Source organism: Paramisgurnus dabryanus, chromosome 2 (assembly GCF_030506205.2).
Source record: "Paramisgurnus dabryanus chromosome 2, PD_genome_1.1, whole genome shotgun sequence".
NCBI classification, from domain to species: domain Eukaryota; kingdom Metazoa; phylum Chordata; class Actinopteri; order Cypriniformes; family Cobitidae; genus Paramisgurnus; species Paramisgurnus dabryanus.
Window position 1 is genome coordinate 27,689,519 of NC_133338.1, and position 26,578 is coordinate 27,716,096.

The following is a 26,578-nucleotide window of genomic DNA, read 5'->3' on the forward strand; positions in this document are numbered from 1 at the left end:
TGTCAGCATAGATTCAGTTAGACATTTATTTTCACATGGAGGCCTATGCATCTTTCATTTTGTATATTTGAAGAGTTTGGTTCCAAAACGAGATAATTTTTTTTCTTCAAAAATCTTGTTCTTTGATTGTGCATTTCAACTCACATTAATCAAACAGCAGCATCAAACACCCAATGCATTTGGTTTGTTTTGATTTAAGCCTTAAACATGCACTTTTTTGAAAAATTTCCACAATTTTCCTCTGTTTGCTACTGCTTTGTAAACCTATAATTTTTTTCAATTTGTTCCATATTGCAATGTGATACTGAACATTTTGTCATTAGAATAAGTCAGGATGTTCAGATGTTCATAATTTTGGTTATGCATCAGATTATTTAAAAATCAGCATGTTAGCTGTTGGTGAAGTAGAGATTTAAGCTTTATTGTATAACTGAAATCCAGCAGCAGAACATCTGGCTCAGAGGTTAGGTATTTAAACAAATTTTTTTTTTTTTTTAATTGTAAGAGTTTGTAAGGTTGCTTTATCTTTGTAATATAGATAAACTGATTAAATATTTTTTTTATTATATATTTATGTGTTGGGTAAGTTAGTACAATATTAAAGTTAAAAGGTTGCTTAACAACGATGCCACGTTACAACAATGCCATGAAGAAACATTTTGATTCCTCAAATAACCGTTTCTTTCATACCATTTCATCATCTAAAGAACCTTTTTACTCCAAAGAATACTCTTAAAAATAAAGGTGCTTTATGATACCATAGAAGAACCATTTTTGGCTAAATGGTTTCATAGAAAACCTTTAAAATCCGCAGTGTCTTAAGCAGTCTTTGTAGTGTAAATGGTTCTTTAAATTGTAAAAACGAAAAAAAATGTTTCTTAAAAGAATGAATGGTTCTGTGGGTTCTTCTATCTATGACATCGCTGTGTGAAGACCTTTTAAGAACGTTTTTAAGAGTACACCTTTTTTAAAACAGAAAGTTTCTTTAGACTAAAGGTTCTTTTTTAAATCATTCAGTCAGAAATTGTTATTTAATGGCATCGCTAAGCAACTTCATTTTTTAGAGTGTAATTACATTGTCACAACTATTTAACATACATTTCCTTAACACTTAGTTACAAATATAAATACTCCACAAATGCAAATGTCTTTTAGGAATAGTCTTCTGTAAAACATTTAAATTTGGGAAAAACAAAGAGGGGCATCTCCCACACATCTACACCAAATGACAACTGATCAGGCTGTCACAAAGAAGATGTCTTTTATTGCCATATTGTCTATTACATTGTAATCAGTGAACAAGACAGTATTTCCTTAAAGAGCACCTATTTCATTGCTAAAAAACAACGTTATGTTGTGTATTTGGTATTATACAATGTATTCGTGTGATTAATGATTAAAACATATTATTTTCCACATACCGTACATTTTTGTAGCTCCAGATTTCTCTCTCTTCCTGATACGCACAGATTTAAAAAGTTCTGTGTCCCTGATTGGCCAGCTAATCTGTACGTTGTGATTGTCAACCGGAAACGTGATGCTCCTTACCATGTTTGAAAGATTCGTTGCTAACAGTAGTTAATTTACAGGCAGTAAGTCCAAAGCGGGAGGAATTATGATAATGTCGGCTTTGTCTACATCACCAATCACAGGAAGTAAACTGTCTACAATCCGTGTGATTTGTTGTAGTCCAGGAAAAGAGATTTATGTTGGAGACAATAACTTGTGTCATCGTTTACTTTGGGGTTTGTACTTTTTGAATATCGTTAACATGTACTAATACACACTTACACACAAAGGGAAATTTAAAAATGTGAATCGGACAATAGGTATTCTTTAAAGGGGACATATCATAAAAATCTGACTTTCAATGTTTTAGTTCTGTAATTGGGTCCCCAGTCCTTCTATCAACCTAAAAAAAATCAAAGATCAACCCAGTAACTTAGTTTTGGTAAACCATTCTCTGCAGGCATGTGAAAAAACAGCTCATTGAAATTTGGCTCCCCTTGTGATGTCAGAAGGGGATAATACGACCCCTAACCAACCATAGCGCTGACATTTAGTGCAGAGATACGCTGATTTGCGTTTTAAAGGACACTTCAAAAATGGCACATTTTTTGCATACACCTACAAAGTGGCAATTTTAACATGTTATAATAAATGATCTATATGGTATTAAGAGCTAAAACTTCACATACTCTGAGGGCACCAAAGATTTATTTGACATCTTAAAAAAAGAATTGTGAAATGTCCCCTTAAAATGAGTTGTGTTGCTGCCTAATAAAACTGTCCTTTCAAGTCACTTAAACATACTATTTTAAATTTGGTCTACAATTTAGCTTATCAAATGAAGCAATTTAAATTCGTTTTTCTAAGTAACAGCAACTCATCACTAGTCAAAAAAAAAAAATAATGGGAAAAAATTGTATGATATCATCACACAAATAACTGAAAAGGCTGTCACAAAAGCAGAATGATGCTCTTGCAGTGACGTCAGGTCGATGAGAGAGGGGTTTGCCCCTCGCGCATCAGGAGGGAACTACAGGATGAGACGAGCTCGTGCTGGCCGCCACCCAATAGACACCAACGATTCGGAGCGCGAGCAGGACGACCTCATCTCAATCAAGAGGCCGAGGTACGAGCCTGTCCCTGACCTTAATTCGGCTCGGATGCTTTAGCAACGACAGGCACACTGAGCAGGCACGAGAGGAGAGTGTGGGACAGAGACGGATATTTGGGCTGCAGCTCTCGCGCGTCCCGACTCTCGCAATGGGATGCACGTTAAGTGCAGATGAGCGCGCGGCTCTGGAGCGGAGCAGAGCCATCGAGAAAAACCTTAAAGAAGATGGAATGAACGCAGCCAAAGATGTGAAATTACTCCTGCTCGGTAAGTCACGCAAAAAAGACGTTGTTCAGATTGACTGCTTTATTAAGAGTGAGTGAATTGAATAAGGACTGCAGGTGTGTGTGTGTGCGCGCAAAACAGCATTGACAGCTCGTGTCTTCGCAGGCGGCGGGGAGTCAGGCAAAAGCACCATCGTCAAACAGATGAAGTAAGTGAGCTTTTAAGATATTAGGGGCTGCTTTACAGGGTTTGGGCATTGAGAGGGCAGTTTAAGATTGAGAAGTGTTTGGTTTGCGCTGTTCAGTGTGCTGGTGCTGAAATACAAGCAACCCCATGAGACACCGCTGTGCGTTTGTCTGTCCCACTGTGAATAAGTGTGCAGTGAAGCCTGTTGTTGTTCATGTTGGACAATTTTCCAAGGTTCCTGAATGTTTTCCGTTTAAGGCATGTGTCCAATGTGACAGACATTTGTGTTTGACTAAAACAGAGAGAGAGAGAGGGAGTTTGTGTGTGATGTATTAGACTCTTTCTCTCTATTAATCTAAATGGGTGGCTTTTAGTGCCTGATCCTCGCAGTCTCGTTTAGCGTTATCCGCCCATTAAACGGATTTACTGGGACTTTGCCATGCACCTACCCTTGCATTTTCATAAATACAGAGGTTCAAATCACACTACATTTTTGTTTAATAATAGATTTATTTAATTCAATGTTATATCAGTACTTCAACATTACACAATTTTGGAAATCAAAGCATCCACATTTAAACATTTATAACAAATAACAACATACATGCAATATAAAATTGAGTTTTTAGTTCACTCTTATGGGCACTATCACAGTTTAACCTACTATTAGTTACTGTTATGCAAGTATTGCATGCTGCATATTACCATACCTAAAAGGACCAACAGCTAAAAAATACAAGATGTTTCGTATTATCAGATTTTTATATTAAGTTTCATTTAAAGGTTTCACTCAAATTTTCAAAGCTTTTTTAGTTATTTAAAGCATAAATGAACATGTGCACATTATTGTCAGTATTGTCTTGTCTTTCATGTTTATATACAGTATGTGTGTCTCTATAATGGCTTTTCTCTGTTGTGTCCTTACGTCAGGATTATCCATGAAGATGGGTTCTCTGGAGATGATGTAAAGCAGTTCAAAACTGTGGTCTATAGCAACACTATTCAGAGCCTTGCTGCTATCTTGCGAGCAGTGGAGACTCTTGGTATAGAGTATGGAGAAAAGGACAGAACTGTATGTATACACACCTGCTTACACTCGTGTACATGCAATGTAAGAGCTAATAAGCCAAACTCTAAACAGCAGTGTAATGGTGTGATATAAGTTAACCTGAAAAACCTTTAAAAAAACTTAATATTAGACAGGACAAAGCATGCATACATTTTTTTCTGCTGTTAATGTACCAGTGCACACCTGATTTGAGTTTCAGTATGAACCTTATATTGTATGACCTATGCTTGACTGAAGACTTCTCAGAAGCTTAGACACAGTGACATCTAGTGGTTGAAATTATAAAAATCATAGTGTTCACTAAAAGCACCATACTTTTAGTTAGAACATTATTCTGTACACCTGTATGCAGTTAATAAGTTGTTCAAATATTTTTTTTTTTAAATATGGGTCTTTACATGTGTTTTAGATGGATGCTAAATTGGTATTTGATGTGGTCACTCGTATGGAGGACACTGAGCCATTCTCAGCAGAACTGTTGGCTGCTATGATACGTCTATGGTCTGATTCTGGAACTCAGGCCTGCTTCAGCCGATCACGAGAGTACCAGCTCAATGATTCTGCCCAATAGTGAGTCTCTCTCTTATATATACACAATGCAATGAGGTTATAAAATGATTATATCACAATCAGCTGTAATGTTAAACACGCAAGGTTGTATACTAAATAACAAAAAACATATTAATTTTTCCCTTTCATGCACAATATGGTGTATTCTTATAAACATTTACAAATACATATGGAATTTTTTTTAAATACATAAATGTGTGTGTGCACATTCTGTGTTTCAGTTACTTGGACAGTTTGCAACGCATTGGATCTCCAGATTACCTTCCCACTGAACAGGATATTCTTAGAACTCGAGTCAAAACTACTGGCATTGTTGAAACACATTTCTCCTTTAAGAACCTCAATTTTAGGTATGTATATTTTTAGGTTTTTGATTTTGACTTGTGTGAATTATTAGGTTAAAATATAAGTGTTTTTTGTTTTATAATTAGTTTACATTTTACAATAGTGTATTTAACAAATAGCGTATAGCACTTTTTTTGTAAAAAGAAACAGTACATAAATGTTGTACATTAATGCTAAAGATCTATGAGTGCAGGTGTGGACAAAAATATTGGCAACCCTGGTAAATATGAGCAAAGAAAGCTGTGAAAATTAATCTACAAATTTTAAGATTAAGATCTTTATCAGGCATCAATGTTTCATTGATAAAAAATATTTGAAAGTGGGGGGATCACATCATAATTTTTTTTTTCTCAAATAGACCCCCCCCCCCTTTAATTACTACTATTTGCTATTTCCATTTGCAAGGATAACAGCTATGAGTTTTCTTTTATAATGTCTGATGAGGTTGAAGAATTCATTTCAGGTGATCTTAGATTATTCCGCTATACAGAATTTCTCCAGATCTTTCAAAACTTGCTGCTCTCTACTCTTCAGTCATTTTCTGTATGGTTCAGGTCAGGGAACTTGGATGGCTATGGCAGGACCTTGATTTGTTGCTTAGTAACCCATTTTTTTTTTTATTTTGATGTTTGCTTTGAACCAATTTCTTGATGGGAGATTTAACCACAACCCATTATAAGATTTTTAGCAGAGCAAGTCAGGTTTTGACTGAAATCTGTTGGTATTTGATATAATCTATGACGCCATGTTTCTGAATAAGAACTCCAGGACCTCTGGTATAAAAGTAGGTTCAGAACAATAAAGATCCACAATATGTGTGCACCAAAGCCATCTTGTGTTCATGCTGCCAAAAAACTGTTTTTGTTTCATATGACTGCAGAACCCAGTCCTGTTTAAAGCTCCAGTACAGTAAACTAATATACTGGAGTTTGTTTTTACATGAGAGCAGAGGATTTGTTTCCTAAACTGTGTCCCAAACAACTTGTAGTGATGGAGGTTTTTTAAGCTTTCTGACCCCAGGATTTAACTGATTTCTGAAGTTCTCCATCTGTGTTTCTTGGAGAGGCTTTGGCCTCTCAAATTACTCTCCTTGCTGAGCATTAAGATGATACATCCTCTTTCAGGCAGATTTACAACATCTTCAGTCGATTAAATCGTCTTCATTATTGCCCTGATTGTGGAAATAGATTTTTCTATTGTTTAACCATTTTATTTTGTGTAGCTCAACAATCTTTTGCTGAACATCATATAGTCGTTGGGTTTACCCATTGTGATGAATGAATAAGGGGATTTGGGCTTTGTGTTACTTAATATTTATTCCCCTGGACTGGACAACATCAAGTTTTTATTTACCTTGGTGTGCTAAAAAAAAAGTTTAGTAATACTTTAGAAATGTTTTATTCATAAAAGATTTCTAGGGGTGCCAAAAGTTATGTCCAGTTTGTATTGGAGAAAAACATTTATTTTATAATGTACCCCCCCCCCCATTTAAATAGTTTTACTTCAATTAAATTAAAGCTCAAAAGGAGAAACGCAGATTTATTTTCACAGATTTCTTTCTTTTCTTAAATTCACAACACAGTTTTCATACCAGTGTAAAAATAAATAAGCTACAACTTTTGTTGAACTATTTTGTATTATTTCTGTACATTGTAAGTTAGATTGGTCGGGCATCCTGTGTGTGCCCACATCCGTACATGGCTTTACATTTGTTTTGAAAGTGTGTGATCTGTTGTCCCCAGGCTGTTTGATGTAGGGGGACAGAGATCAGAGAGAAAAAAATGGATTCACTGCTTTGAGGATGTGACCGCCATTATCTTCTGTGTTGCACTGAGTGGATACGACCAAATGCTGCATGAAGATGAGACCACAGTGAGCTATTAGACTCAAACTTATGTTTACTATGGCTATAGTCTATTATATATAAATATATGTGCTATATTTTATTGATAAACTATTAATATTATTTAATATAAGTTTTTGTCTTTGCATTTTTTTTCTCTAAAAAAATATCTTTTGATGGTAAATCTTAAATAGCAATTATCAGTTATAAAGGAATCCTACTGTATTTAATTATAATAAGCTATAAAATCAGCTTTAAATTATGCTAATCTATATCTTCCTTCTGCTTTCTACAGAACCGTATGCATGAGTCTCTTATGCTCTTTGACTCCATATGTAACAATAAGTTCTTTGTTGACACCTCCATCATCCTTTTCCTCAATAAGAAGGACCTTTTTGGAGAAAAGATTGTGAAATCTCCACTGAATATTTGCTTCCCAGAATACACAGGTATAAAAATGATATAAAAGAAATGTAGTGGAAAAAAAGTGTTTGACTCCAGAATTCATAACCTATTTATCATTCCTACAGGTCCAAATACATTTGAAGCTGCAACTGCATATGTAGAGGTTCAGTTCCAGAGTAAGAATCGCTCTCCTAATAAAGAGATTTACTGTCATCTTACCTGTGCTACCGACACAGGAAACATTCAAGTGGTCTTTGATGCTGTCACTGACATCATCATCGCCAATAACCTGCGTGGGTGTGGCCTCTACTGAGCTCCAGATCCACTGGTTGCTCTTCGATATGGTAATGTGAGTGACTGAACTGGCACCCCGTGACTTTGGCCAAGGCACCCCTGTTTTATTTTAGTTTTGTTGTTTGTTCAGAATATTTGATCCTTTCTTTGACTATTTCTTTTGTAGTTTGTAAGAACATTGCGGGAGTAAATAATGTATGGGTATGCATGTGTAGCAAAAAATGTGTGTGGCCGGGCATAGATGCTTTAAGCATGAGTGCATGTGTGTGAGGGTCAGTCATATAATAACACACAAACTTCTCTGCTGTTTATGTTCAGTTGGCAGACTTTCAGGGCTTTTAAAAAACCTTATATCTAAAATTATCTGTGAAATACTGAGTGACTGATGACTAATCATGTGGCTGGGCTGAATGTCATTTCATAAACTGAATGTTGTCCAGGGGCAGCTCTTAAGCCAAAGTTGTTTGAGAACCAAGCATTGTTTCATTGTTAATGGGTCTGTGCTCACTGGCTTCAGGCTGTGACATAAAATGCCTTACAGCTAATGAAGCACAAAGTGTGATATTGACAACATTCTCACTCAACATGAGCACAAATAGTTTTAAAAAGTTTCAGTTGTTTATTTCTGTGCAGATAATGCTGTAGTTTATTATTTTTCTTATTAAACTATAAGCGCATGTATATACATATTTTGTATAGCACCACACTTTCTGCACCTATCAAATACAATAAATACGGGCTATGAATACAAATGAACTAGCTTACAGATGTTAGGTTGAAATAAGTATGCATATTACAGTAATTCAGTAAGTCATATATAACTGATTACTGAATTACTAGGTGAAAAAACTGTCAGTTTTTTATCTCACTCTGATTGTGTAATATGTGAGTGTGTACAGATGTGTGTGTTAATGCATGCACAGTCTATTCACCTATGACCTGTTACTTAACCCAGATTTCTTTTCCAGTTTACCCCTCTTTTTTTCTCTCTGCGGTGAATGGATTTTTTGTTTGGTGCACTGAATGTTCTCTTTTCCTCCCTTGGGGTGTACAGCACTGTACTGCTGGTTTTAATCTTCTGACTGACCAATGAAATGTTTACATTAAAAAAAGAGAAAACATTAGCAGCAAGCAGTGACTGTGTCCTGATTTGTCCCTACATTTAATATGTTTCCCCTTTGTAATTTTACGCCTGTAATTATTATTAAAGCGATAGTTTACCCAAAAATGAAAATTCTGTCATAATTTACTCGCTCTCATGTTGCTACAAACCTTGTATAAATGTCTTTGTTCTGATGAACACAAAGGAATATATCTAAGGAATGGTTGCATTCACTTCCATAGTATTCTTTTTTCCTACTATGGAAGTAAATGAGGCTCATGATCGCCTTGGTTACAAACAAACATCACTCAAAATATCTTCCATTGTGTTTATCAGAACAAAGAAATGTATACATGTTGCAAAAACTTGGGAGTGAATTTTCTTTTTTTTGGGTGAACTATCCCTTTAATATCAATTATTAAAAAATACAACAGTTACATGTATCAAATCTTCAGTTGTTTTGTCTCGGATGCCCACGTGACTCTCTGTTACTAGGAACCGAAGTTCATCCACGAGCGCGCTCACATGACGTACACGTAATAGTGACGCAGGTCAAAAGCGATATTTATTTATACGTGCCAGAGTCGTCCACAAAGAGCATCGCAGATTTTTTTGGACTTAAGGTTGAAAAATGGACCCATGTGACTGTTCTAAGAGTAAGTATTTAAAATAATCTAAAACCACATCTTGTATAGGTAGTTAAGAAATTCTGTTTTACAAATAAGAACATTCGATAACTACGCACATTTGAGACATGTAACACCTATGTCCGCCTTGCAGCCGGATCCTGTAACTGCGGGCAAAACTGCAAATGCACGAATTGCACTTGCACTAAATGCAAGAAAGGTGAGTGGATTAACAGTCTCACGGGTTATTAAAATGACTTCGCCGCAAGGTTGTACAGAATTAGACAAATTTCCTATTTTCGTCTCGGTAGGTGGCACTGGCTGTTCGTCTGAATGCAGCAAAGGTGCGAAGGGCTGTGAAAGTGCGTGCAAGGACAAGGAGAAGAAGCCTTGCGACACACACAAGCATTGCTGCAAATGAATCTACTTGATAAGCACTGTGTTTAAATAAAGGCATATATTACATACTTACCTGTTCGTAATTCATTATTGTTCCAATTCTAACAAATATAAACAGAACTGTAAACGTTGTATTTCTAATGAGTGTTGTATCCGAGTAAAAAACAAAACAAAAGCTTGATTGATTGATGCAGAATGTTTTTCAATTTTTTTCATTGATTTTCAATGCTGGACTACTGCACTCCATACGCACCTATGTATGTTGTTAGCAGGACTGAGTATGATGGGGGGATCTAGAATGTGGTCGATTTAAAATGTAGAGGATCCAGGTAATATGTTTTAAGCGCTATGCAAATTCAATTGATAAATATAGAGGTTTGTTTATTAATTTTTTTGCATGTATAGTTTAAAAATATAAAACATTACCTAACTAGTTTGTTCCACCGCTGGTTGTTAGGATGACATGTTTTAAACGTTGAATATAATTAATTGTTTATGGCTTACTTGGTAGTTTTTTTGATAAATGCAGAATAGTGCAAATATTTTCATAACATGGGAGAATGATCAATTTTATGAATCAATTATGTTTTAGGTAGTGGTTGGGATATTACTTGTAATGAAACCCTCAAGTTCAATAAGTCCTTGTCAAATTTATGCTTAACATGAAAAATAAATTATAGTGAGCTATAATAAAATATAGTAAAGCTTCTAACCAATCCAGATGAATAACGTCACATTAGCCACGCCTCTTTAATGTAACGAGCCAATGATATTATCGCACACACTTACCTTTCGCAGACAAGCTAGGAAAGAAACAAAATTAAAGGGTGTGTATATGTTTAAATGTGCGAAAGAGCGACGTGAATGATTTAGAGGACAGTTTATATATTAGTCAGCAATTTATGTATGACCGTCCGGGAGCTATGACTTCAGTCTTCGTGTTGTCAAGCAGCGGCCATCTGCGGAAGTAGCCTACTGTAATGTTTTTCTTTAACTGACCCAGTTAGGATAATAACGTACATGTTATAGAAGGAGTCTGTATACTTACTGTACTATGAATTGAAAAGGTACGAAAACTCTTAAAATTCTTAAAACTTAAAGAATGCTCTTCAAAATGACCGCACAGTATTTGCTATAGTCATCGCTTGGGTCAATGACCGAGCATATGCCGGTGGCCAGTATGTTTGGGTTCGGTCGCCTTTCCGCTGAAGGGAAAGTGGGAATCGCATCGGGGGTTGTGTTTTTCTCTATGCTTATATCCAGGACGCTAATCTCAGAGCGGGTTAACAAAGACACGCGTGCTTTATTGTTTCGTGTTCAGTTCTTCCTCTTCATCAGCTCCCTCCTGCTCATTGGCTCGCTATACATCTGGAAGCGCGTGGTGAGACGACTGTGTAGCACCAGAGGTGCACCTTCACTCCCGCAGAGATGCTGGCGTATTGTTGTCCTGCTGTTTCTCATTCTCGTTCATGCCAGTTACCTAAGCATGTTTTTCCTTGTGGACACGGAACCTCACTGGTTTTCATTACTTAGTTTTTCATGTTTGGGCATTTTTGTAATCCTGCTTTTCTTCTTGGTGGTTTTTGGCTGCTTAAATCGCATTCGCAGGCTGCTTTCACGCAGACGAAGTGGTGAGGATGTGGTAACAAGTGGCTCGACCAGCCAGGTAGTGTTGGCATTAATAGTAACTGCAATATTGTCAGTGTATGGCTTGGTGAATGCAGCACAGCCTCCCCGTGTAGTCGAGGTGGAGATCCCAATGGAGAAACTTCCAGAGTCTTTGAATGGACTCAAGTTGGTGCTTCTGTCAGACATACATCTGGGACCCACGATTGGTCGCACCAAACTGCAGCGCATCGTTACCATGGTGAATGAGTTGGATCCAGGTGACTGCATCTTAACATGATGAGGTTTTAATGTCATATTTAAATGTTAATATAATGTACTCAGCATAACTTGTTACTTTGTGTTCTGTAGATGTTGTGGTCATTGTGGGTGATTTGACAGACTCTCAGGTAGCTCGGTTGAGGAACGCTGCAGAACCACTGGGACAGATGAAGGTTCGACTTGGATCTTATTTTGCCACAGGTAAGTCATAGTATAAATACGACATAAATGGTATAGAAAATGCCTGATTTATGTGTAACACGTTTTTGTGTGGCTTCAAGGCAATCATGACTACTACACCGCTGATGTTGAAAGCTGGTTTGAACTCATGCGCTCAATGGGCATTGAACCTCTTCACAACAGCCACGCTAAAGTGTTTCGCCCGGAAAACACTCAAGACTGGATTTGCCTTGCAGGCATTGATGACCTTGAGGCACGCATGCTACGGTTAGTACAATATGAAGTAATCAAAAACTACTAGCGACTCTTTGAATATAAACAAATCCAGTGCTTTCCATACGATTTTCCGTTGGGCTTATATCAGTGCTGTTGCTTTGGTTAAAGATACCCAGGCCATGGCATGGATGTTGAGAAAGCTCTTAGTGGTTGCAGTGCAGAGAGCCCCATTATTCTGCTCGCACATCAACCCCATGCTGGAAAACAGGCTCTCCAGCAAAGGCCAGACATCAGCTTGGTACTTTCAGGTACTGTGCCTAGTTTTATGTTGTGGTCTTTATGAGGATGTTTTTAATAATGCTGTTTTAAGAAACAAACTGCTGGAACTCAACAAATTTGACCTAAATGGACCTAAAGTGCAAATTTGTGTTTGTGTAGGTCACACACATGCTGGTCAGATATTCCCCCTCACCATCCTGGCATACCTGGCAAATCCATTTTTCTGCGGACTCTACCGTGTCTCTGAACATACTATGGTCTATGTTACCCCTGGGACCGGTTTTTATGGCATTCCAATGAGAATTGCAAGCCATTCAGAAATCACAAAAATTATACTGAAACGTGCCTAGCACTGTCAACACAATGCAGGGATAAAATGCATGTTGTCCCTCATACACATTCATTACCTAATTTCTGTGTATGCTGCCACATACAATTATACTTTAATCTAATTACATAGTAATATATGTCTTTAAAAAAAACATTGTAAAGCAACTCAAAAAGAGAAATTTTGAAATAATGCATAACATTTACACATTGTACAATGACTTCAGCAAAGCTAAGGAAAGAGCTCTATTTTACTTTACACAGGGCCGATTTTTCAGTGTGGTAATGTATTATAGTTTGTTTGCCAACGCATTTAAGTAATAAAAAGTACTTTATTATGAAAAATCTCATTTTAAAAGTGCCAGTTTTTTTAAACTCATCCATATGTTTTCTATTTTCTATTTTAATTGCTGATTGTGACACTAATCAAACTCATTGCACTGTTTTTAACCATCACAGTTAAAGTCAGGAATTCCATTATTCTGTGATTTTAGGTTTTGATTATTAAAGTTTGTTGCTGTAGCAAATCATCTGTCATCCGTCTAGTTTTTTTCTGCTTCATGATTTAAATAGGATAAAGATATCTATATATACTACATTCTTAAAAATAAAGATGCTTCGTGATGCCACATGACCATTTTTGGCTGAATGGTTCCATTAAAAAACGGAACTTATGTTTCACAAAAGGTTATTTTTTAGACTATAAAAAGGTAAGCAACAGTTCTTAAAGGAACCAAAATGGTTCCCCAGTCCTGCCTCTCCCTCCCAGTATTTTTTTTATGTCTCCTTATATAAAACATCTGATTCCACTCATCAGCTTTTTAGTGTGTTAAATATTGAGACATTTGAAACTTTCTTTTAGGAGACTGGTAAGTTGAATCATTTGTTTTATATATGAAGACATCTAAAACTTACTGGGAGGGGGTCCAGAGGACTTGACTGTAGAAACAACTATGGCATCGCTGTGAAGAATCTTTTCTTTCTTTTAAATGCCATGCCAGCTTCTATGGAACGGAAACATAAATATAATCATTTGAACGATTTAAAATGTTATTTTATTACAAATGCAAAAACAAAGGTACAAAACCATAAGGCCATGTTGAGAAAGTTTATTTCTCTGGTGGGGGGGCTTTTCTTTTCACAGCCCGTATCAGCGCTTGTTGTACCACCGGGTAGAGTTTATGACAGCCGTCCATGCATGTTCTCACGGCGTCTGTCAGCGTTTCTTCCCTCATCTCTCCCTCTGCATTCAAACCAGACACTTGGTTTAGATTTGGGAGCAGAGATACGGTGACACATCCCTGATTCTCCCCGTATCCCGCCTGCCAGTTCCCGCACTCCTCCGTGTATGACGGGTCCACGAGACAGGAGTCTCCATTCTGTCGCAGAGTGCAGCCCAATACTACATCGTACATTTCAATACCACCATCCGCCAGGGCCATCGAGGCGCAGGTAACCGCGTGTGCAAGAACCGAACCGTCATTCTCCAGAACCATGACATTAACTTCGATCTGAGAGCGCGGATACTTGTGCAGGCAAACTCCCGGCTGGAGGCTCTCCAGCAACGCCGCGGTCAGGTCTCTTTCCTCGCTGCCCTGGATCCAGGCACCTCGTTTAACACAGGAAAACGGTGCAAGTCTAAAGTCGCAAACAAGGCGACCGGTTTTCATGTCTGTATCGTCCTTGCGTTCAATTTCTTTTGGACCGTAGACCGAACATATGATTTTGGTGTTTCCAGCCTCGAGGTAAGCCGAGCCTTTCGCCTGACTGATAAGTCCGCAGCGCGCAAACACGGGCCGGACATCGCCATTACCTCGGACACCTTTCCTGCTTGTGGCTTCAGGAACTTTGTCTGGGGAAAGAAAAAGTAGCGGGGACTGCGACTCCTCTGGTCCACGAATACGTTTTGTGTCGACAGGCATTTTCAATAAACCCACGTGTTTAAGAAGACATAACTTTCAGTTCGAAGCTGTTTAGATCTTGTTCGGTGGGCAGACTGCGGGAGGAGACTGCGAGTTATGCTCTACCGCCATCTTTCAGATAGGCGTGACATGACACACAGCTAAACGTTCCCTGGTTCCCTGAACTTTTAAAAGATACAGTTTATTAGATCGCAACCCTTTTAACTTCAAAGCCCCGATAGTATGCAATAATATTAGAAGCCCCCTCCTACTAAAAAAATATTTTAGAGCTTAACTAAAAATATATATTTTCAAAAATATCATAATATTTATAATAAAATAATGCATTATTATCTTATTTTGATCTTATTTTAAATAGTCCCCTGGTTGATAAACACTGTTCTAGATATCAAATTATGAACAGTAGTAGATCATCACATTGATATGTGACGATGAAGACCGTCATAACTTGGTGCTTGTAACTTTTTGCATGACATACAGTGTACAATACTGATTGCAAATGTATCAGTCTATTAAAAAATGCAAACATAAAATAGGCTATTTTGTATTGTCTACTCTTCCTAATTATACACTGTCAGAAGGCATGTTAAAAAAAAGATCCCAACACAAGACACTGGGGCAGTATCTTTTTAAAAAGTACCCTACACCATTAAACCCGAAGAGTTCATATTAGTAGCCTACCTCAAAGATACATATTGGTACCTAAATGGCACATATAAGGACCATTTAAAAGGGTACTCCCTCATTTTTGCCCATTTCCTTCTGACAGTACCAAATGATATTTTTGGTAGCAGTGGAATACTCTTGAAGTGATTTATTATGATGTTTATTAAATACCAGGTGTTTATTCTGGTTATTACCTTAAATAAATAAATACACCAAAGATGTGTTAATAATAACAATTTGCCTATATTATTACAAAACATTGTTAAACAGTATTGGAAGGTTAAGAGATAATCTGTTAAGGTTAAGAGATAATCTGTTAAAAAACTAACCTAATTTACATCCAGCATAAGAGTTAAATAAATAAATAAATATCTTATTTCCGAATGATTTATAAATTACATGATGTACATTTTCGGACGCTTGCAGATTAACCTTTTTTTTGCCTCTTCATGGAGACACGTGCCTCAAGTAAATTCGTCAAATGTTTACACATGCGTTTAAAACAGGGTCGCAAGTTCGCAACATGAACGCTAATTAAATTTTCCACATTCAACTTTAAAAATAACGTGAATTCCTTTTGTTCTGGACAAGTCGCTCTTTTCATCCTAAAGCAAATTTCTCCTAAAATGCACCTTTAGGGAAGAAAACATTTAGGAGCCCACTGTTACAAACGCTAACAAGTCTTTACAACATTTCTCACTATAGAGTGACATATTTAAGGGGTCTTACTTGAGCCAGCCTATAGGTCGCCTAACTAGAAGGGGATTTTTGGACGAGAGTACGGATGCTTTGGATAAGTTAATGATATTAGTAGGAAGCTTCCTGTTTTATTGTTACTCTTTAAAGAGCAGAAAAAGCACATAAGATATAAAGGCTAAAAATCTTTAAGATTCGGGTAGAGGTAGTCAATTGATCATGGAGGAGCTGGCCCGGGAGAGTATACGCAGCATCAGTCTCCTATCCAAACCTGCGCGGGGTTCGGACATCCCACGTCTCGGCTCGTTTGGCGCTGTTTTCATTATGCTTAAATCTGCCCTCGGCGCGGGACTACTGAACTTTCCATGGGCGTTTGAGAAGGCAGGTGGTGTGAATACAGCCATCGGTGTAGAGTTGGTATGTATTGTACTATAATTCTGACAGATTGTTATTTTTAAACTGGCACTTACAGCCAGGTACAACACTGTAAAAAGTGAATTGAGTCATTTCTTACCTTTTCAAATCCTAAACTTATTTTTTTATCATGCTATAATTTTTTTGAATACATTTTTAGTCTAGGGAATGATGTACAAGCATTTGGGTGTTTTTGTAAGCTTATTTGTATTATATTTGTTGTGCTTATCTTCCTTATTTAATTTTATACGTTTTTTGTCACTCATTGAATTAACCTATATGTAGCCTATTTTAGAGAAATTAATATGTTCAATGTGGAAAAAGCCTTCCTTTATTCAGGGCAGCCCTTCAGAAAAATATCGCATTGATTGTGAGTTACAGTGCCATAACTGTTGCGGTGTGGTCACTATGTGTCAGGTTGCTCGTTGGATTTTAATGGCCTCCTGAAAACTAGAGGTTACTTGCTAGCCAACCCACATAAGGTTCAACACATTGCTGATAATTTGGATGTAGCAGAGCTATGTGCATTTTGCAATTTTACAACTCTCTCTCTCTCTCTCTCTCTCTCTCTCTCTCTCTCTCTCTCTCTCTCTCTCTCTCTCTCTCTCTCTCTCTCTCTCTCTCCCTCCCTCTCTCAGGTGTCTCTGGTATTTCTGATCAGTGGCTTGGTCATTCTTGGCTATGCCTCATCGATCAGTCGGCAAAACACGTATCACGATGTGGTGCGCGAGGTGTGTGGAAAGAGGATTGGACATCTGTGTGAGATCTGCTATGTTTTCAACCTCTTCATGATCTCTGTCGCCTTTTTGGTGGTTGTTCAGGATCAACTGGATAAGTGTGAGTTGTGTAGAATATGTGTGCTGTTTTTGCTTCACATATAAGTCACTGTGTGTATATGCCTATTTTCTTATAATGTTGAGTTAATGCACAGTTCATGTCCCCATTTAAATGTGTTGTGCTTCAGTGTGCCTGTCTCTGTATGAGGCGGTGACTGGCACTACAGAAGGAGAGATGCCTTATCATTGGTACACAGATCATCGTTTCGCACTCTTCATCTTGTGCCTCATTATCATCCTCCCACTCTCAATACCCAAAGAGATTGGCATTCAGAAATACACCAGGTGTGTGCTAAAAGCTGAAATATGTTTATGTTGGTCCCTAAATATTTGCACCCCAATATTGTTACCAGTTAAAGGTCTGGTGAAAAGTACTGCAGTTCATGGTACTGCTTGGACTCTTCTCCCATCACTTCCTCTACTTTAATCTACATTCTGTCATCTAAGTTTCTTTATGTGTATAATTTATTAGTGTTCTGGGGACTCTGGCTGCAACATACCTGAGCGTGGCTGTGGTTGTAAAGTATTACCTAAAAGATGAGCACAGTGCTGACCTTACACCAGAACACAGCGAAGGGTGAGTTTTGAAAGTGAATGTGTGTTTTTATGTGCCAACGTATGTTTTGTGTATATCTGTATAAGTGCATATCAAGCATTTATTTGTGCTTATGTTTTGTGTTTGTAACAGCTTGGTGTCATGGGCTTCCATGTTCAGTGTGGTTCCAACTATTTGTTTTGGTTTTCAGGTAAAATTGTATAAATAGCTTTATTTATTTACATTGATTGTGCATAATTTCTTATGCATATGCAACCATTTAGTACCATTATTTGTAACATTATGATTATTTAAACCTTTTTTTAAGTGTATGATATTTAACTATTTAAATTACAGTGTCATGAAGCATCTATTGCTATATACAGCAGCATGGAGAACAAAAAAATCACACACTGGGTCTTCATCTCAGTAACTTCGATGATTTTCTGCCTTTTAATTTATACTCTTACAGGTGAGTCTTGATATGTCCATATTTTTAAAACTCATTATCTGTAAAAACTGTTTCATGCTTTTCTTACATTGACAGACTGACAAATTGTCACAATACTGCAGGTGTGTTTGGATTTCTGACATTTGGACGGGAAGTAGCCTCAGATATCCTGATGTCATATCCTGGAGATGATGTAGTGATGATTATTGCTAGGCTGCTGTTTGGAATTTCGATCGTTACCATTTATCCTATAATACTGCTGTTGGGCAGGTACTGTAAACGACAAATAAAAGTTATCTGCATAGTTTACTGGTTGCATACAGACACTGTGCCAATGCTTGCGTTTTGTTCACAGGTCTGTAATTCTTTCACTTGTATTGCGCCTCTGGGGAAGACGGGCCTTAATCACTTCTGTGTTTGAGTGTCGGTGCCGTGTCATTTTGACATTTCTTTGGATCGCTATCACACTCCTTATTGCCGTCTATGTACCAGACATGAGTGAGATCATCAGTGTCATCGGAGGGATTAGTGCCTTCTTTATCTTTATTTTTCCTGGTGAGACACTCCATGATACAATACTGTCTGAGCCATTTAAAGGTGCAATGTGTAACTTTTAGAAGGATCTCTTGACAGAAATGCAATATAATATGCATAACTACATTATCAGTGGTGTATAAAGACCTTAGCTTAATAAAAATAATAAAAAACTGTTATGTTTTTATTACCTTAGAATGAGCCATTTTTATCTGCATACAAGTTGCCATTTCGTGCCGTTATGTTTCTACAGTAGCCCTACATGGACAAACTGTTTTATAGATCCCGTTTTGTTACTATGTTGTCTAAGACTATGACATGTTTGTCCTGTGGTGGATAGCTTCACTTCAATATGCATTTCGAAAAAGAGGGGTGAGCTGTTGGTTGCAATTCTTACCACTAGATGCAGCTAAACGTCCCACATTGCACCAGCCAGCATTCTAACCTGCATACACACACAAACATATACTCGGAGATTAAGATGTTACTGATCAAGCTTACTCTTTACAGGCATGTGCCTTATCTTTGCCATGCAGACCGAACCTATAAATTACAGGATAAGGTGGGTTTATAGAGAGCCAAGTGATTTCATTTTAATTTGCTGGCTCCTTTATGTTAAATAATTGATCTTTTCCTCTTCATTTATATATTATGCTTTCAAAACATTGCTTTTAATTCTCACCCTTTACACAGTCTTTATTTCTGTCTTATTCAGAACCCTCTTGACAGGTTGGGGTGTGGTCAGTGTCGTCATCGGAGCTTTTATCTTTGGTCAGAGCACCACTATTGCTGTTATGGAGCTGTTGCACAAGTTTTGATTAAAGCAAAGTGTGTTAATAAGTTAATAATAAATAAATTGATAGATAATATTTATTTTGATAACATAAAATTGAGGATGAGTGAGTAGTAAGGTTTCAGTTTAAGATCTAGGCAACGCACATAGATGATATTTTATTTGGTGGATGTTGTGCCTTTCATGTATGTATTATGTATTTAATATTAAATAACTTTAAATGTCTTAAGAGAAATGAGTGAATGACTCCTACATTTGGAAGTAGGCCTACTGTACTTTGATCAACCTGCTATTTGAGAAATGGTATAAATATGAGGAATTACTTTGTTGACATTTTCTCTAACTTAAAAGTAAACATTTTGGCCATTGTTCAATATTATGTATTTAAATTTCAAGGTTTTTTTGCAGAAAAAAAACATGAACAGGAAAAATATTTCTATCTCAAATATGATGCAATCTCATATGAAAAAGTACTATACTGTTGTGTTTACTATAGTAAATAAGAAACTGTAGTGAATGGTAAATATTAAAGTATACTACAGTATTTATTACAGTTGATGAATTCAAAATTTTAATAATACAAAACATATAGTATACCACAGTTTACTACAGTTTAATTAAATAAATACTAAAGTTTCAAATACTGAAGTATTTTTTTAATGTGGGATGATACAAAAAGTGAAACAACAGATTTACCTAAAGCGTAGTATTAAATACAATTTTTACACATTTTAATAAAGTAAACAATCTGGTATTTTATTGTTTATGAAATTTAATGTAAATGAGCATGTTAGAAACGCGATCACGTGATGACCAGGAACCGGAAGTATGATCGGTTCGTAGCGCCGAACCCCTATTCACGAAGAAAACAACACTAGTGCTTTCTGTCTGTCTATCAATGTGGTTTATACGAACCGGCTGACAGCATTATATATTCTTTCATGGATGAAAAGTGTTGATCTCCTCTGAGGGCACTTATTCGTGTGAAGGTGCGGTATTCTGAGTGAATTAGCAGGCTAGCTGAGCTCCACCATCATGACAGTGGCGGTGTTTTTCGGCTGTACGTTCATCGCTTTCGGCCCGGCCATCTCTTTGTTCCTGTTTACAATCGCCCGGGATCCGCTGAAAGTGATTTTCCTCATAGCAGGGTATGTATCAAGTCATAAATCGGTTTGCTGGCTCAGTGCGGGTATCAAGTCTTGTGATACAGCATTAAATCTGGCCTGAGACTTACCTTAATGTTACATCTGCTGTATGAAAAGCGTGAATTTACTACTACTGAGTAGTGAATACACTAAATTCACTGAGATTTGCGATTGACAAAATGTATAAGATATAAGTACAGGGCAAACTAGCTCATTAAATTATAAATCAATTTGTAAAAAAAAGTTTTTAAAGAGAGGAAGATTTGAGTACCACCAGGCAAACCAAGGAATGAGGAAGCACCTTTGAAATTAAATTTATTAAGGAGAGATCAACCTGCTCTAAGTGCCTAAAACTTGATTTGAATCATTTAACCAAAGCCAGTTGCTGTAGGATTTTCTTACCACTGCCATTTAAAGCCAGTGATTCACAAACTTTTTCATTCCGTGACCCACTTAGACAGGTATAATCTTTCTCAGGACCCAACAAACTATTTTTTATAGAAATATGCAGAAGAAAATGCATTTGGAAATACAAAAATAAATTTCTCCTCTTTTAGTAGAGAGTAGCTTTACAGATGTCAGTAGACTTTCATTGTATGAATTTAATGTAAGTATAATAATGCAATCCCAAAATACCCTATATCAAAACCATTGCCATTATTTGTCATTATTAGGACAAAACTGTTTTTGTGTCATATTATAACAATATAACAATAAATGCATTAGTTTATGTTATACAGTTATTCATGTTAGTTCATGAAGCATTAAATAATGTTAACAGTTACCAATCTTGATTTAATAAATGTATGTATTTTTCATTGTTAGTTCATGTTGTCTAATGCATTTAACTAATTGTTAACAAATGCAACCTTTTTAACTGTTTTTAAACTAGTTAAAGTACTAGTTTACGTCAATTGAAAAATTTCTTATGATGTCATCATTTAACCAACCCTCATGCCATCTGAGATATATATAGCATACTTTCTTCAACTGAACACAGATTAACTCCTTGTCTTTGTAATGCTTTTGGATGGTCTTCAATTATTTGAAGCTCCAAATGCACATAAAAGTAGTCCATTTGACTCCAGTAGGTTAATGTTTGTTTTAAACTGAAGAAAGTTATTTATATACATCTGGTACTGCATGAGGGTGAGTAAATATAAACAAAATGTACATTTTAGTGTGAACTACTCCTTTTCCAACTATTTCTCAACTAATGCTTATTTATGTGTATGTGCAGTATGTGGCAATTCACGTTACATCATGTTGTTTGCTGTAGGGCATTTTTTTGGCTGGTGTCTTTGCTGCTGTCCTCTCTTGTGTGGTTCATCACAGTTCAGATCAGCAACAAGGACAGTGCCACCCAGCAGAGAGGCCTGCTTATATTTGGTGTGGTGCTCTCTGTACTTCTCCAAGAGGCTTTCAGATTTGGTTACTACAAATTGCTGAAGTAAGAGTTCACAATTTGTTTTCTGTGTGTTTGAATGGATCAACATGTTTAATGTAGTATAAAAAATACGATGATTTACATTGGCATTGATTGTCGGTGTAGCGTAGGAGACATTTTGTTATCATCATCTGTTATTTTGCAGGAAAGCAAATGAAGGCCTGTTGGCACTCAGTCAGGAGGACACCATGCCCATCTCCATGCGGCAGCTGGCATATGGTATACATCAATCACATGTTGCCGCTGGTAGCGATGTGACTGGCTGGTGTTTAAACTGTTTGTTGTGACTGTTTTGCAGTATCTGGCCTGGGCTTTGGGTTCATGAGTGGAGCTTTTTCGGTGGCGAACATACTCTCTGACTCTTTGGGTCCGGGGACGGTCGGCATCCATGGAGACTCTCAGCATTACTTTATATCCTCAGGTAATGAGATGCCAGTTTGTGTTTAAACCCAGAGATTTCTTTTTATTGTGGCTGAAAGTATTATTAAGCTGTATATGTGTGTGCCCTTTATCCACAGCTTTTATGACACTGGCCATTATCTTATTGCATATGTTTTGGGGAGTTGTATTCTTTGAGGCGTGTGAGCGACAGAGATGGTGGGCTCTTGGAGCTGTGGTTATCACTCATCTACTAGTATCATGCTTGGTAAGTGACCGCAGATCATACAATGAATTATACAACTCGAGAGTATAAACAGACTGGCCTTTAATACTGATCACAAATGCATCACATGATTTTCCCTTGAATTAAAGGCTTTGTTTATTGTGTGTTACAGACGTTTGTGAACCCACACTATCAGGGCAGTCTGATCCCAACCTACATCCTACTGTCCATCATGGCAACATGGGCGTACTTATGGGCCGGAGGCTCTTTTAGGAACCTCAAGCTCTGCCTCACCTGTAAAGATAAAGACTTCCTGCTGGCCAACCACAGGCCTAGATAACCCATCAACCACAAACGGGACTTTCTCCAAAGACAGGCTCACTGAGCCAATAGGCCAACAACATTGCCAGCGGCCCTGAACTCTATTCACTGGGAAGCTTATGGTTTGGTTAGTCTGCATAAGAATTTTTGCAGATTAACAGAAATCGTACGTTTGCAAATCCGGCACTTTCTTTAAATCCTATTCCATTTTCTGTTCTGTATATAAGCAAAAGACCGTGTGCGTTTTATACTAATGAATCCTGTAAACGTCTAAAGCTGCTTTCAAGTCTGATTCTCACTGTTAGATGGTTTGAGCAAGGTGGGTTATCTTTTTTCTGTAATTTTAACTGATCAGTAAAGCTATCACTTTCCTCCCATCATTCCTGTAAGGCATTATTCACCATTTTATTGTCGGACATGTAGCATTGTGTTTTCTATTTAATCCACGTGTCTCTGAACTTGACTTTTCTTTGAACCTTTGACTTTTTAAAGACCCATCTCTATGGGCGTCAGAACCATTATATGTGGGTGGGACGAGACCCGCACACTTTTTAAGATCAATGATATTGGACCCACTCACTTTTTCTCTAATTTAGCGCATATGTCTGCTCACTTATGAGAGCACCATCAGTCAAATCCTTTCCACTGAGGAATATCCTAATGAATTCAACTCCATTCGCGTTTCAGCTACAGCTTTAACTTCCAAGCTTTAATCCATTCCACTTGGCTCACTTAAAGGCCTTATAAATTAACAGGCTATAAAAGCAGTTGTTTAATTAAAAGACATCTACTTCAGTAAATGTTTTGGACCCACCCACAGTTTTTTTTTTTAGCTTTTTCCGACACCCATCTCAGAGCCCCTAAAGTGGTGGTCTTGTTTACTGTTTATTTCCAACCCAGTGCTACACAAGTTTAAACAGCCCAGATGATAAATGTACTGGCCATTCCTTAAATGAAAACACTTATAATTACTGGAACCTGAGAACTTTATATTGTTGCATTTTTGACGGTCATGCATAGTGACACTTAGCTGTGAAGTGTTTTTTTTTCATTAAAGTAGCTTAAGATCAAATCCATTATACTGTAGTCTGCACATTATTTTGCTCGTGAAATGTTTCACTTGTACTGCATGAATTTACTTTTTCTGTTGCTTATAAAGCAGCTGGGGAATTATTACTTGTGTGTATTAAATAATGAATCAACCTCAATCTCACCTATTAAAGATTTGTTGTAAATGGTTCAGTTTTTGTACTACACTCCTACATAAAAAATCTGGAAAAAATACAAATGAAAGATTAAACTAGCACCACTTGATGTCTGTTGATTTAAAGCAGTGATTCCCAACCTGGGGTACATGAATAGATTTATATTTTGCTTTGATCTCATTTACTTTTAATAAAAATGTCTCTTGTTTGTCCAGTCTTTGACCTAAAACAGGGGTGCCTACGGAAGAGGATTAGGGCCACTGGTGAAAAAAATATTTGAATTCTGACTTTAATCTTAGAATTCTGACTTTAATCTCAAAGCTACTTTAATGGAAAAAAACACTTCACAAGTGTCACTATGCAAGTTTAAAGTCAGAATTCTGAGATTAAAGTCAGAATTCAAAAAAAAATTTCACCAGTGGCCCTAATCCTCTTCCGTAGGTGCCCAATAGGTCGATCGCAAAGGCAATGCCTGCACTGAAAAAACGAACTTTTTGGTGTAGTATTTATTAGATTAACTCTCATAATTTCTACATAATAATATTAAAATTTATTGAGAACTTGATTTTCCTAAGTAAAATGATGATAAATACACATTTAATTCATGTAAAAAATGAGCTGTGTGTGAGTTGTAAGTCGTATTAGATATTTTCTTGTATTATTTAACTGTTTTATAGTCACTGCACATAGTCCTAAAATAATTAAGTAAATTTTAATCAAAAACTTTAGCAGATTCAAGCAAAAAAATCTTAGTTCATTTAACTTAAAATTATTAAATCCATTAAACTAAAAAAATGTATTTGCACATGTTGTAAGGAATACCCACCATCCTTTGCACCTGATTTTTTTTAAGCTTTATCATAGAATAAGAACTTTAACTACTTAAATATTTGTTTGTAAAATGTCATAAAGGTTTACGCTTTTATATTATTGATGTTGTTTTGCTGTAAATGATAATTTTGTGAAGTCACCGTTCAGTAGCCTAGAAATCTAGACGCACCCTAGCGGCCGCAAAATATATTTGCTGCCAGGGTTTAGTCTAGGCACTCACAATACACTTAACCGGTCCAAAAACCAAAATTTGGTCAGGCCAATCACATCGTGTGTAGCGTCTGTGGGGCGGGCTTAACATGATGACGACAGAGCTGCAACGGTTCCTACTTGAAAACAGAAAATGGCTGCTGCTGCTGGCGAACAGCTTTCTTTTGAAGCGGCTTTGGCCGCGACTCTGGAGGACTTATACTTGTTTTTCTTTGAGAGAAGAGCAAATAAACCCTACTGAAGTCCTTTTTAAGCAAGAAAGATGTGTTTGGAGTTTTGCCGACTGGTTACGGTAACTACGTCACCTTCTTCGTTGCTCTGATCCGTCATAGCGCTATCCTATTGCGTGCAGAGGCATTTTGAGGGACAACCTTATATCCCGCCCCTTGCATTGAGCCGTTTGTGTGAAGAGTTGCCAGACCTTACATCTTGATGTAGGTCTGGCTAACCAGGCTAACCGTTCAGGTGATCAGTGTTTCTTTAAATGAACCCTGTTCAGAACATTATATTATAATTCTCTCCACAGGGCTGACAATGCATGTCAAAAACACAGTTTGTGTGCATTTCTGTTCAGAATCAAGTTAAATCAATTATTCAGATTAATAGACTTTACCTTAACGATTAAAATAAATCCAACTTCTAAAAAAAATGATGAACTAACATTTACTTAATTATTTAACATGTTTTATCATGCATTATTAAGTACATTTTATTTGATTTTAGAAGGTATGTTTTACTTAAAAAAGCAGTAAATTTTACTTGAAAGAAGTTTGTGCAAATTTTTACAAGGATTTTTTAAAAGTAAAATTTACAAGTTGTTTTTTTCAGTGTGTAGATTAAATGTGTATGCAGCTCCAAGCCTCCACGAACTTTAAAAAACACAGTCTTTTTGAGTTGCTGCGACTTTGTTCTCAAATGTGTTTTTATGAATCTTATGCCTGCCCGCTGCAGCTCAGTCGTCTAGTTTCCGAAATTCACCAGGATGCGCTTTCTTTCCATTATGAACGTTTCTATCTGAAAGTTATCGTTTCTAAAAACTAAGTTTATTTTGTTTCTCTTTATATTTTTCATAGAACATTTTAAATTCTCTGCACACGTAAATTATCAGAAAGCAGTACTTCAATTGAGATTTTAGTATATTTAGGGTCAGATTTACTAAACTGTGCGAGAGCGCAATTCCAAACAAGCGGCAAATGATATTTTTGAAAAATATTTTCCTCTGGCAAACTAAATTTAAATACTCTACTCCCATTAATGTTGTGTCAGAAAGGAAAACTTCTACAAACGCATATGCAACAATTTTACTAAATTAACACCTTTTCAGAGCTAATTATCCACTTTAGTAAGTTCAGTCATTATTTAACGCCAAAATTATGGTTTGCACAAGCGCTGGCT

The 26,578-nt window shown here is 36.8% G+C and overlaps 5 protein-coding genes across 5 annotated transcripts; 4 read left to right on the top strand and 1 right to left on the bottom strand.

The window, feature by feature from the left end:
* Nucleotides 1-2,421: 2,421 nt before the first annotated feature.
* On the top strand, nucleotides 2,422-8,681 carry gnao1b (guanine nucleotide binding protein (G protein), alpha activating activity polypeptide O, b). The gene is made up of 8 exons (XM_065267572.2): nucleotides 2,422-2,887; nucleotides 3,011-3,053; nucleotides 3,962-4,103; nucleotides 4,510-4,670; nucleotides 4,892-5,020; nucleotides 6,758-6,887; nucleotides 7,154-7,307; nucleotides 7,389-8,681. Exons 1-8 carry the CDS (start codon nucleotides 2,770-2,772, stop codon nucleotides 7,574-7,576), a joined length of 1,065 nt encoding a protein of 354 aa, XP_065123644.1. The 5' UTR covers nucleotides 2,422-2,769; the 3' UTR covers nucleotides 7,577-8,681.
* Nucleotides 8,682-9,707: 1,026 nt separating this feature from the next.
* Nucleotides 9,708-13,100, top strand: tmppe (transmembrane protein with metallophosphoesterase domain). The gene is made up of 5 exons (XM_065267569.1): nucleotides 9,708-11,570; nucleotides 11,662-11,772; nucleotides 11,853-12,018; nucleotides 12,136-12,275; nucleotides 12,406-13,100. The coding sequence occupies exons 1-5, from the start codon at nucleotides 10,838-10,840 to the stop codon at nucleotides 12,594-12,596; spliced, it is 1,341 nt and encodes a 446-aa protein (XP_065123641.1). The 5' UTR covers nucleotides 9,708-10,837; the 3' UTR covers nucleotides 12,597-13,100.
* Nucleotides 13,101-13,605: 505 nt separating this feature from the next.
* On the bottom strand, nucleotides 13,606-14,627 carry exosc6 (exosome component 6). Its single transcript, XM_065267574.2, has one exon. The coding sequence runs from the start codon at nucleotides 14,493-14,495 to the stop codon at nucleotides 13,683-13,685; it is 813 nt and encodes a 270-aa protein (XP_065123646.1). The 5' UTR covers nucleotides 14,496-14,627; the 3' UTR covers nucleotides 13,606-13,682.
* Nucleotides 14,628-15,678: 1,051 nt separating this feature from the next.
* Nucleotides 15,679-19,775, top strand: slc38a8b (solute carrier family 38 member 8b). The gene is made up of 10 exons (XM_065267737.2): nucleotides 15,679-16,274; nucleotides 16,910-17,108; nucleotides 17,236-17,392; nucleotides 17,580-17,684; nucleotides 17,796-17,853; nucleotides 18,000-18,114; nucleotides 18,216-18,363; nucleotides 18,449-18,648; nucleotides 19,138-19,189; nucleotides 19,343-19,775. The coding sequence occupies exons 1-10, from the start codon at nucleotides 16,077-16,079 to the stop codon at nucleotides 19,443-19,445; spliced, it is 1,335 nt and encodes a 444-aa protein (XP_065123809.1). The 5' UTR covers nucleotides 15,679-16,076; the 3' UTR covers nucleotides 19,446-19,775.
* A 455-nt stretch (nucleotides 19,776-20,230) lies between these two features.
* Nucleotides 20,231-24,251, top strand: aph1b (APH1B gamma secretase subunit). The gene is made up of 6 exons (XM_065267665.1): nucleotides 20,231-20,568; nucleotides 21,845-22,015; nucleotides 22,158-22,231; nucleotides 22,311-22,433; nucleotides 22,531-22,658; nucleotides 22,789-24,251. Exons 1-6 carry the CDS (start codon nucleotides 20,456-20,458, stop codon nucleotides 22,954-22,956), a joined length of 777 nt encoding a protein of 258 aa, XP_065123737.1. The 5' UTR covers nucleotides 20,231-20,455; the 3' UTR covers nucleotides 22,957-24,251.
* Nucleotides 24,252-26,578: the final 2,327 nt, after the last annotated feature.

Excerpts from the sequence above, each read along its gene's own strand:
- gnao1b (XM_065267572.2), top strand. The coding sequence starts at position 2,770 with ATGGGATGCACGTTAAGTGCAGATGAGCGCGCGGCTCTGGAGCGGAGC. Across the intron at positions 3,054-3,961 it reads ACCATCGTCAAACAGATGAA|GATTATCCATGAAGATGGGT; the intron begins GTAAGTGAGCTT and ends TCCTTACGTCAG. Across the intron at positions 7,308-7,388 it reads TTGCTTCCCAGAATACACAG|GTCCAAATACATTTGAAGCT; the intron begins GTATAAAAATGA and ends TCATTCCTACAG.
- tmppe (XM_065267569.1), top strand. The coding sequence starts at position 10,838 with ATGACCGAGCATATGCCGGTGGCCAGTATGTTTGGGTTCGGTCGCCTT. Across the intron at positions 11,773-11,852 it reads TGGATCTTATTTTGCCACAG|GCAATCATGACTACTACACC; the intron begins GTAAGTCATAGT and ends TGTGGCTTCAAG. Across the intron at positions 12,276-12,405 it reads CATCAGCTTGGTACTTTCAG|GTCACACACATGCTGGTCAG; the intron begins GTACTGTGCCTA and ends GTGTTTGTGTAG.
- exosc6 (XM_065267574.2), bottom strand. The coding sequence starts at position 14,495 with ATGCCTGTCGACACAAAACGTATTCGTGGACCAGAGGAGTCGCAGTCC.
- slc38a8b (XM_065267737.2), top strand. The coding sequence starts at position 16,077 with ATGGAGGAGCTGGCCCGGGAGAGTATACGCAGCATCAGTCTCCTATCC. Across the intron at positions 17,109-17,235 it reads TCAGGATCAACTGGATAAGT|TGTGCCTGTCTCTGTATGAG; the intron begins GTGAGTTGTGTA and ends GTTGTGCTTCAG. Across the intron at positions 19,190-19,342 it reads CCTATAAATTACAGGATAAG|AACCCTCTTGACAGGTTGGG; the intron begins GTGGGTTTATAG and ends TGTCTTATTCAG.
- aph1b (XM_065267665.1), top strand. The coding sequence starts at position 20,456 with ATGACAGTGGCGGTGTTTTTCGGCTGTACGTTCATCGCTTTCGGCCCG. Across the intron at positions 22,016-22,157 it reads GGTTACTACAAATTGCTGAA|GAAAGCAAATGAAGGCCTGT; the intron begins GTAAGAGTTCAC and ends GTTATTTTGCAG. Across the intron at positions 22,232-22,310 it reads CATGCGGCAGCTGGCATATG|TATCTGGCCTGGGCTTTGGG; the intron begins GTATACATCAAT and ends ACTGTTTTGCAG.